Source organism: Capsicum annuum, chromosome 3 (assembly GCF_002878395.1).
Source record: "Capsicum annuum cultivar UCD-10X-F1 chromosome 3, UCD10Xv1.1, whole genome shotgun sequence".
NCBI lineage: Eukaryota > Viridiplantae > Streptophyta > Magnoliopsida > Solanales > Solanaceae > Capsicum > Capsicum annuum.
The window spans coordinates 35,124,758-35,135,455 of NC_061113.1; the positions used below are offsets into that span (position 1 = coordinate 35,124,758).

The 10,698-nt window shown below is 26.1% G+C and overlaps 1 protein-coding gene across 22 annotated transcripts in view; it reads left to right on the forward strand.

Moving 5' to 3' along the window:
• LOC107863955 overlaps window positions 1-1,775 on the forward strand; it is an 8,950-nt gene extending 7,175 nt beyond the window's left edge. For 14 of the 22 annotated variants that reach the window (XR_007053544.1, XR_001672513.2, XR_007053543.1 and 11 more), the window contains one exon: window positions 594-1,322. Coding sequence is in view for 3 of the 22 variants with exons in the window: in XM_016710171.2 (XP_016565657.1) it covers window positions 594-599 (6 nt within the window). In the remaining 19 variants the exon portion in view is untranslated. Of the gene's footprint in view, window positions 1-593 lie in introns of all 22 variants that reach the window. The other 8 variants (XR_007053548.1, XR_007053538.1, XR_001672507.2 and 5 more) reach the window with 3 other exon arrangements.
• Window positions 1,776-10,698: the final 8,923 nt, after the last annotated feature.

Sequence of the window (10,698 nt, forward strand, 5' to 3'; positions counted from 1 at the left end):
TTGTGTGCTTTCCTCTGCTTTCCTCTGTTTTATATTACTTATGGGTGCCGTATTTATGTTATGTAATCTGCTTCTGTGCTTTACTATGTGTTTGTGTGGTATCTCGTGTCTTGAGCCGGGGGTCTATCGGAAACAACCTTTCTACTTCATCAGAGGTAGAGGTATGGACTGCGTACATCTTACCCCCCCCCAGACCCCACTAGGTGGGAATACACTGGGTTTGTTGTTGTTGTTGTTGTTGTTGTAGTTTCAAGTGCATGGCAATGTGTTTGATGGGAACTAAACCTTGTCCTCTCATATCCTGAGATGATGTTATGTGAGAATTCTATACAGGAGTAAGCGTGATGATTGTTTTCTTGAAGATACTGCAATTCTTATATGAAAATGGAGCATTTTTGGAATTTTAGCTGCCTGTTTTTAATTACACAGTTGATTTCATTCTGCTACTAAACAGACTTTAAATTCCTAGGACTGTGTGTATGTGTAGGAAGATATTTTAGATCTTACTGTTGCTGGTCCTATAGTTTTGGTAGCTATGTGTAGTATTTCAACTAACCTTATGAAATTATTTCGTTTCCATTTGATTTATGCAGCTCTAATAGACTATTGACGAACATGAGAAACTGAAAAAGACTGAACGAGCTCTTAAACTTGCTGAGGTGCTCTTGATATTACAGAATAGCTTCAAAAGTTCTGAAGCCACTTCTAAGATGAAGGAGCTCATGGAGGTAAATGTTCTGGCTTCCTATATCTTATCATGTGAATTCAGGATTATGATTACTTTTGGTAGGACGTTCCACCTCAATTTTGCAGCTAGCAGCAGAAATGATCTTCTGTGGGCTTACGACACACTACTCACACAGTGCAACAAGTTCAATACATACGCTTAATTTGTTTTGCACCTAGGTTCCAACAGCCTACTGATGTTATTTGAGAATAGTTCTGGAAACTTCTTATCTGCCGTCTCTACTCATCCCAGAAACTTCCATTGATTGAGGAATAACTTGGAACGTTGATTACTGATGATCCCTCAGTGATTGAAAGATCTCTTGAAAATTGTGGAGAGATTGTCCCACTGTACTTCACAAACATTGTTGACGGATACTACTAATATAATAGTAATACTAATACAAAAGTCACTAAGAAATGAGTAGTGGAACTTTTGATAATTCAGTTATAGCCTTTATTTATAATTTTGCAAATCATATTTTCTCAATTTTTTTTCAATCTCTATATGGTGTTGTATTTATGAGTTCTATCAGGTTTCTTCTATTTCTCTTGATCTATCGCATTGTTTCTTGGTAATGAGAATTTGTTGGGTACTTGTTAGTCTTTCTACTGTTTTAATAGTTTCATGATGCATTTTGTTCTTACATGCCTGTAGTTGTGTCTTTTAAGTTTGAAAACAAGCACATACACATCTCTAACTTTATTGTTTTTGATGTCTTTACTGACAGTTTTTCAGTGGATGCCAAGCTGAGTTACAAGTTACAACTGCAAAATTAAGAGTGTAGTTGCAGCATAGCAAGTTCAACAATGTTACTTTAGAACTTCGTTCCACAAATAAATGTACATATAACCACCATAAAATTACTTTATTCAGAGTGTTAAATCTCATTAAAATTGGACCAAGAACGATCTCATTTGTACAATGATACTTGAAAAATTGCACGGGTCATCTAGTACTATATATAAGTGAGGATAAATTTTTTGGCAGTCCTCACAATCAAGATTTTTGTTTCTTTAACAAATCATACTGCTACACGTTGCTACTTCATTGGCTTTTGTCATCTTTCACTTTTGCACTCGTGCCTTTCATTAAATTCATCCAAAGTGGGCATCTATAATTACTGTATTTGACATCGTAATAATAGTAATATAATTATATTAAAAATACATGTTTAATAATAATTATTCATTTTAAAAATTAATGAGTAGTTATTATTTTGATCCATTTTATTCTTGTTATTAAATATTACTCATTACTCAATATTTTTTTTAAAAATATTAAATTTATTATATCCACAATTTTTTGGGTGTAATTAGATTGCCACACATGTCTATTACTTTTTTCATGTATATTATTATATTTATCCTCATTTATTAATTTATGATATTCTTATTTGAACCCTTGTAATTAAATAATACATAGTAGTAATATTTTTAAAGTCCTCTACTTATTCCTTTTTTACTTATTTCTTGTATTGAAATTAATTACTTTTTACTTATTTACTTTAGCAAATTACAAAAGATTTATAATTTTTTTATATCATTCTTATTATTAAGTAACTACATAAAGTATTAATAATCAAATGTTGAAATGAAAAAATTTACTAAATAATTTACTAAATATAGGCAGAGATTCTTTTTTTTGGGAAGGACAAATAAAGAAATAAGACACTTAAATTGGATGGAGGAGTAACAAATTGTGGTAGTCCTCACAATGATATTTTAGGTATTTCATTTTTTTTTGTTAAGTAAGATTATGACACATGGCAATTAGTGGTGGCTTTTACTAATATATTTTTTTTATTTATGCTCTTATTATTTTTGTTAAGATTATTCCCGCTTGAACTTTTATTATTGATCTCTTCTTGTCACTTATTAAATTATTTTTTAGTTAAAACTTTATTTATTTTTAATTAACAGTCACTTTAGCTCAAAAAAATCAATCCAAAGATTTTTTAATAAAAAACTAAAGTTTACATTGATTTGCAATTACACTCTTACCGTTCTAATTGATATCGTACAATTCTCAATAGACATATAATAAATAGGGTAACTTAATCAATAATACCTTGTACATAATATTTTTTTTAGCAAGCGTGAAAAAAAATACAACAATAATTAAAATGAGATGGATAAAATATTCTTTTAGTGAATGTGTAAAACATAAACACAACAAGTAGATGAACTGAATGGAGTAATCTATTAATAAAGTTTAATTATTATTCAGTATCCTTATAGATTATTATGAAGTTAATTTGTGTAAAAGTTCTAAATTAAGGTTGTAATATATAATATATACTTGAGGTCATTGAAATATTTTGTTGTATTAGATGATTTTATAAGATGAAAAAAAAATGAATTATGCAAAAACACTTACTACATGAAATAAAGAAAAAAATAAAACTCAATAAATATCAAAAATAAAACTCAATAAATATCAAAAGAAATTATTTCTGTATGTAAGTAAACAATTAGATACTCACAAAATCATAAAAATATTAATATTTTATTTAATCATCAAATTATAATTATTTAATTATTTTAAATCAGATTATTTACAAAATATTTAATTGCTTGTGACCCTTTGATATATTTTAGAAAAAATACTCAGAAAAATACCTGAACTTTGACCGAATTTTCAATTGAGCATACTGAACTTTGCGAGGGTCCTATTACCCCCAGAATTTTTTAAAGTGGATTTAATTTCCCCTCTCCCCCTGAAACGCTACACTCAGTTTTGGCGGCTAGCTGTGTAATACACACGTCAATCTCATTTTTACACGTATATTTTTTGGCAGATGACGGTGTAATACACGCGCCAACCTCATATTTACACGTGTCCAAGTGAGTAGATATATGCCATTAAAATATGAAAAAAAGTCCAGAGGGGGTAATAGGCCCCCGCAAAATTCAGTATGCTCAACTGAAAATTCGGTCAAAGTTCAAATATTTTCATGAGTATCATCCCTATATTTTAATTCTCTGATAATACTTTCTTACTCACAAATATTTTTTTCCTTAAAAATTATCTACTTATGTATTTAAAAACTTTAATAATTAGAAAAACTTATTAACAAGACATGTTTGACATATCATTAGATTATATTATTTATAAAGTACAAAAAATATATAACAAATTATATTTTAAAATAAAATCTAAAAATTACACAAATCCACAACTTATGTTTCACTTATTTCAAAAAATCTCATTTCCCTAAACATATTACATAAATCCCACTTTTTAAGTTTCCCTCTCTTAAAGTAAATATACATACATATTTCTTTTTCTCTCAAGATTTTTTCTCCTTAAAAAAAAAGCTACAATCAAGGGGCCGTTTTCATGTTTGAAATCAATCATGTTTGACTCCAACTCAACGACATTCAATTTTAACATAATCTCTTTTTATAATTCTAATTTTTTTGATTCTAAGGTTAGTAATTTTTTTTTATTTTTTTATTTTTACATTATCGAAATTTGGTGATTTCGAATGAACAAATTATTACATGTTGTGATTAAGTAAATTTTTGGGTTTCTACTTTACCAAAATATAATTTGTATATCTAGATTTTTCTTTTTTCTTTTCAAAATTCTCTATTTCAAGTACTAATTACATAGTACTTAGTAAATGGATAATTCTCCTTCTTTTAATTTAGGATTAACTCAGTTAGAGTATAATGAACCAACAAATTCGGTAGTTGGGTTCGTTCCTAGAGTATTTGATTACGAGGAACCTAACCTTATTGAAAACAGATAAAAAAATCATAACGATATTTAAAAATAATATATATGTATGTGGTACGGGACTTTTTGTTAAATGATGGATAACATATAATACTTACATATGTTGTTATATACATAGTTGTGGGTAGTGATGTATATGTTTATATATACATTGTTCTGTTATGTATATATTGGTATAAATAATTACAATACATAACAAACTGTTTTATATATATTTTCTTATACATAATAAATCTGGTTGTTAACGTTGTCCTGTGATATCCTAGTATATTGAATTTGTGTTGGTTTTATTAACAACAACATATACAACAAAATAAGATTGAAAATATATCAACAAAATGGTAAAGTGAAGAAATTGATATTTATGCCTTCACAATAATATCCATCTTAAATTGTTCAACAAAACATTATAAAAAAGTAGAAAATGATAATCGAGTGATTAATCAACATAAGTAGAGGAAAATTTTAAGTTACTACTCCTTTGTAAGAAAGTTACAGGAACGCCTATTGCGACCCTCATTCCCGCATCGTCCACAAAAACTTGTGCTTGATGAAAGACTTTCTCTTGATTTCTTCTTCTTCCCTTTCCTAGGCTTTTCAGTTGTCTTTTATATATCGGTGTATCATCGAAGGAAATAGCTGAAATAGACAAATTAAATATAATTAGTATATCTAATATTTTAGAGCTTTTTTACTACACATATATGTTTGAATATACATAGTTCGGTTATATATATATTGGTCTAAATATTTACAATACATAACAAGCTATTTTCTATGTGTTTTCATATACATAATAACTCTGTATTTTTTACGTTGTCATATGTTTTGTACATCAACATATACTGATGATATGTATATGTTGTTCCTGAATAAAAATTATTCAATAATAAAGATCGTTCCTGAATAATTATGTATATGATATGTTGAAAAAAAGTCAGACAAATATATACGTAGCTGAATTTTACAAATACACATCTCTGACTATAAATTTTTTTTCAACTTTTACAAAACGAGAACAAAAAATAAAGATATAAATATACATAAACAAAGTCAATAAAAAGAAAGCAGCCATTAAGGAGAGAATATACACAGTAATGAATGGGAGATAAACTAGCAAATAGAGAAAAAATAAAGGAGGATTAAAGATTAACACATTTTTTTCTTCCTCCATTAAAAATAATAGAACACCATTTTTTTTCCTTCAAAATTTAAGTAACATAGACATGCTGATGCGGCGCTCTCTATGATCAATATTTCTATTCATCTATTTTCTCAATTTTTTAAATTTATTTTCCTATTTTATTTTAATAAAATCTCCAAAAAAACAGTTGCTCTTTCCACATTATCAAGAATGTTTCTTTGCCTTCTTTATCTTCCGTTTTCTCTTTTTAAATTAATACACATTTAATTAAATGAAAAATGAAAAGATCAAAACCTTTCATTCTCCAAAGCTATTAAATTTTTAGCATATAAATTGAGATAATAGTCTGCATCATGAGCAACCGTGATGTCTCTGAAAACATCAAGATCCTTTCAAAGACGATGAAGATGAAGGCTAAATAGGGATTTATCTACAGTGTTGAGTCAGGTTTGATGTAGAAATGTTTTGTACTGGATTATTTATTTTATTTATATGTAATACTCCCTACTAAACACTATTTCATGGTCCTAAAAATTTTGTTTCCAATGAAAAAGGTTGTAACCATCAAAGAATGTGGTGTAGCAGATAGGTTTCGATTTAAGATCTAGATAAAATTGATAGGGAGCACTGTCCTACAATGACCCACACCCAACACAAATTTGAACTAATCAGGTTCCGATGTGAGTACTGAACAACTGTTGAAAATAAAAAAAAAATTGTGTGACAAATATTTCTCTCAAGTTTAAAAGTTTTTGAATAATATATTGCAATATAATTCCTCCTACGAGATATTATATATTGAGAAAAAAAATCTATTTTGATTGAGAAATTTATAGGAAGAGTAATGAAAGTGTCAAATGGTAAGAAGAATTATTTGAAGAAAAAATCAATATAATCTATTTATTTTTAGAATTCATATCAAATTAAGAGGAGAATAAGTAAAAGTCTATTTTATGAATTGAAAGGAGATATCATTCTATAAACTTAGGAGAAAATGAAGATCAATCAGATAAGAGTAAAATATTTTTAAAGAATAACGAAGGAGGAAAAAAATTAAGAAGCTATCAAATAGCACAATAGACCTAACAAGAAGGAGCGAAATTAGTGTTGACATTATTTCTTTCCAAAACTTCTTACTTTACTAATTCCTTTCACTCTTTTATATGTTCTTTAAAATGCTTTTTCTGTTACATTATTTCTTATGTAATTTTTTATGCTAAAGTTAAATCTTCTCAACATAAAGTTTAGCATGTAGAAAGGATTTAAAAATTTCACTAATGTCTTAACACAGGTTCGGCTCAAGTAAATTGGTGGCCTAAGGCGAAAACCAAATGAAGGTCTTTTAATTTTTTTTTTTTTTTTATAAAGTCTATATTTTAAATTCTAAAATGCAAAGTTGTAAATATTATAGTCGATTTCTTCTAATATTTTTTTTTGGTTAATATAACATATGCATTTAATCTTTCTTTAGACATACTTTAATACATCAAAATTCTTCTATAATTTTCTTATCCCACCCTTTTTATCCTATTCATTCTCATTATTTTTGTTAAATATATACAAATACTTTTAGAAAACATATACTTATCCAATTTGCATAACGATCACATGAATATAAGTAAGAAACAACTTATTTTCTAGAAAATATTTTTCCTCCTTCATATCGAACGCACCCTAAAAAAAGTATTTTTTGAGATCAAAAATTATTTTTCTAAAATGTATTTTTACGCTTTAACTAAGCACTAGAATGTATGTTTTGAAAAATATTTTTTCATTCACCAATCAAACGCTATAAAATATTTTCCGAAAAATATTTTTCATCCACCAACCAAACATAGAAAAATAAGTAAGAAATCAACTTGTTTTCTAAGAAAACATTTTCTAGGAAAATATTTTCCACGAAAAACATTTTCCTTCATACCAAACACACCGAAGTGTATAAGCTTATGGATCTTTAATTTCTTTTATTTGATGCATTGATAAAATATCATAATAACACAAAAATATAAAAAGTACATTTAAAGTTTAAGAAAATTTAAAAATTGCATAGAAATCAAAGTATCTAGCATATTTTTACTACTATAAACAATAGAATAATGTTAAATTTATCAAGATACAAATCAATTATATCGTCTCAGTTTTCAAACAATTAAAAAGTCAAAATAATAAATAGTGTCAAACTACATATATTAACCTCGCTAAAAGTAATAATCAATAAACATCATCCGTATTATAATTTACAATATTATTCTTTCCTGTAACATATAAAATTACTTTCAAATAGTAAAATCATAAAACTATAATAATTCTCAGAGAAATACAACAAAGACATGGAGACCAATACGAAGTAAAAATACAAATACCGATTGTCTAGTTATTGTTAGTGCTTGTTTGGGATTACTTATTCCCCCCTCCCTCTAAAAAAAAAAATACTTATTTTGAATTTTTTTTTTTTAAAAAGGATGTTTGATAAATTTGTAAAAGTGCTTTTAAAGAAAAGCAGAAACAGTTATTCTGCTTCTGGGAAGAAGCAAAAGATTTCTGCTTTTTACCAAAAGCAGAAGTAAAAATTTATTTTTTTCATGACAAAAATCTCTCTCTCTGTTGCGCGCGCGCTTTTTTCATGACAAAAATATCCCTCTCTCTCTCGCGCGCGCACACACACACACACACATATTCCTTGTTAATTAATTAACTTATTTTATAAGTTTGATTTTAAAATTTTATACTATATATTTACATCACAATTCTTTATTTTATTATATGATTTATATATTATTATTTTAGTTTCACTCATTTTCGTTAAATAATTTTGAAAATATCATTGATTATGATGACCAAAGAATATAGAGATTTTTATTTCTTATTATTAATGATAACAAATGACAGATAAATCACGTTACAAGATTGTATTTTGACGACACTTGTAAATTTTTTCTCGAGTATACTTTTAAATAAATAATTCATGAAAAGTGACATATTTATTATCATGTAATGTATATATATGAATATGATGACCGTGTATTCTTAAGCCCAATTTTAATATTTTTTAGACCTTTTCTTCAAGTCTTCTATTCATTTAACGAGTCTATCATACTGCACACCTTCTCCGTCATCTATAATTTAAGTAATATTTAAATTATTTAAGTAATATATTATTATTTAATATTTTTAATGTATTTGTGTATATAAATATTAATTAAAAATTTTAGAGTACATACTTTTTAATTAAATAAAAATAAATTTTAATTTAAAATATTATAATAGATATTTAAAATAAATTTTCTCTATAAATTAATTTTAGTAGTAAAAGACTATTGATACATATTCTTTTTGGTCATTTGTCTTAGAAAAACACTTCTTGAAAAAATTATTCAAACACAATCTGTTTATTAAAAGCACTTTTCAAATGAATTTACCAAACAAAGATTGTTTTTTTTCAAAAGCACTTTTTGAAAAGCTATTTTATAAAAGTGCTTCTCAAATAAACAATTTTGCTACAACAATCCCAAACGGGCTCTTAGAAGGATGTTCAAATGATATTCGTTCTAACGATGTTCTTAATTAGTAATTATACAATACTATGGCTTGTTATTATAAAAAGAAAGCAAAAAAGAAAAAAGTGATTATTTTGAAAATTAAGTTTTCAAAGTGTCTTGAGAAAATTAAAGGAAAGGTGTTATTTAAGTCTTGAATGAAAAATTGGTGACATTGACCAACTTAGAGCCCGTTTGGGATTGCTGTTATAAAACTGCTTATTTAACAAGCACTTTTATAAAATAGCTTTTCAGAAAAGTGTTTTTGAAAAAAAAATTTTTGTTTGGTAAATCAATTTGAAAAGTATTTTTGATAAACAAACTGTGTTTGGATAATCTTTTTCAAGAAGTACTTTTTTGAGACAAATGATCAAAAAGGACATATATCAATAGACTTTTACTAACAAAATCAATTTATAGAGAAAATTTATTTTAAATTTCTATTATAATATTTTTAATTAATATTTTATTTTTATTTAATTAAAAAGCACGTGCTCTAAAATTTTCAATCAATATTTATATACATAAATACATTAAAAATATTAATAATGATACATTACTTAAATAATTTAAATATCACTTTAAAATATCAAACAAAAATAAATATAAAAATTATTTCATAAATTAAATTATTATTTATGAAAAAATTAATGACAAAAGTAATTAGTTCTTCATACACCACAAAATTCTCAATGATTTCATCCCTAATTTTACTATGCAATATCTCCATAATAGTAGAAGATCTGTCTTGTATTTCTGAAGGTATACCAGAAGGCTCATCTCCTTCTTCATATATGTAAACTACATGGTAACAACTATGTCATTTTTTATGAATTATTTATTTAAAATTAAATATTCGAGAAACAATTTACAAATGTTGTCAAATATCATTTATTCTTGTAACGTGATTCATCTGTCATTTTTATCATTAATAATAAAAAATAAAAAGCTATATATTCTTCGGATCATCATCAATGATTTTTTAAAATTTATTTAATGAAAATGAGTGAAAATAAAATAATAATAGATAAATCATAAATAAAATAAAGAATTACGATGTAAATATGAAGTATAAAATATTAAAATCAAACTTTAATCATACTTATAAGATATGTTAATATATATATATATATATATATATATTAGTGTGTGTGTGTGAGAGAGAGAAAGTGATAGCAATATTTTAGTCATGAAAAAAGTAATTTTCTGCTTCTGATTCTGCTTTTTTTAAAAAACAGAAATTTTCTGCTTCTTTCCAGAAGCAGAAAAACTGCTTCTTTCCAGAAGCAGAAAAACTGCTTCTGTTTTTTTTTTTAAAGCACTTTTACAAGTTTAACAAACACCCTTCTTTTCAAAAAAGTATTTTTTCTCAAAATAAGTGATTTTCTTTGGGAAATAAGCAATCCCAAACAAGCACTTAAAGGGTCAAACATAATTAGAAAACTTGATTAAGTTAATTGTAAACTTGATTAATATTTTCAAAACTTTCTAACCTTTTCAAAAATACAAATCAACCCACACTCCCTCATCTCCAAATCAACCGTCTC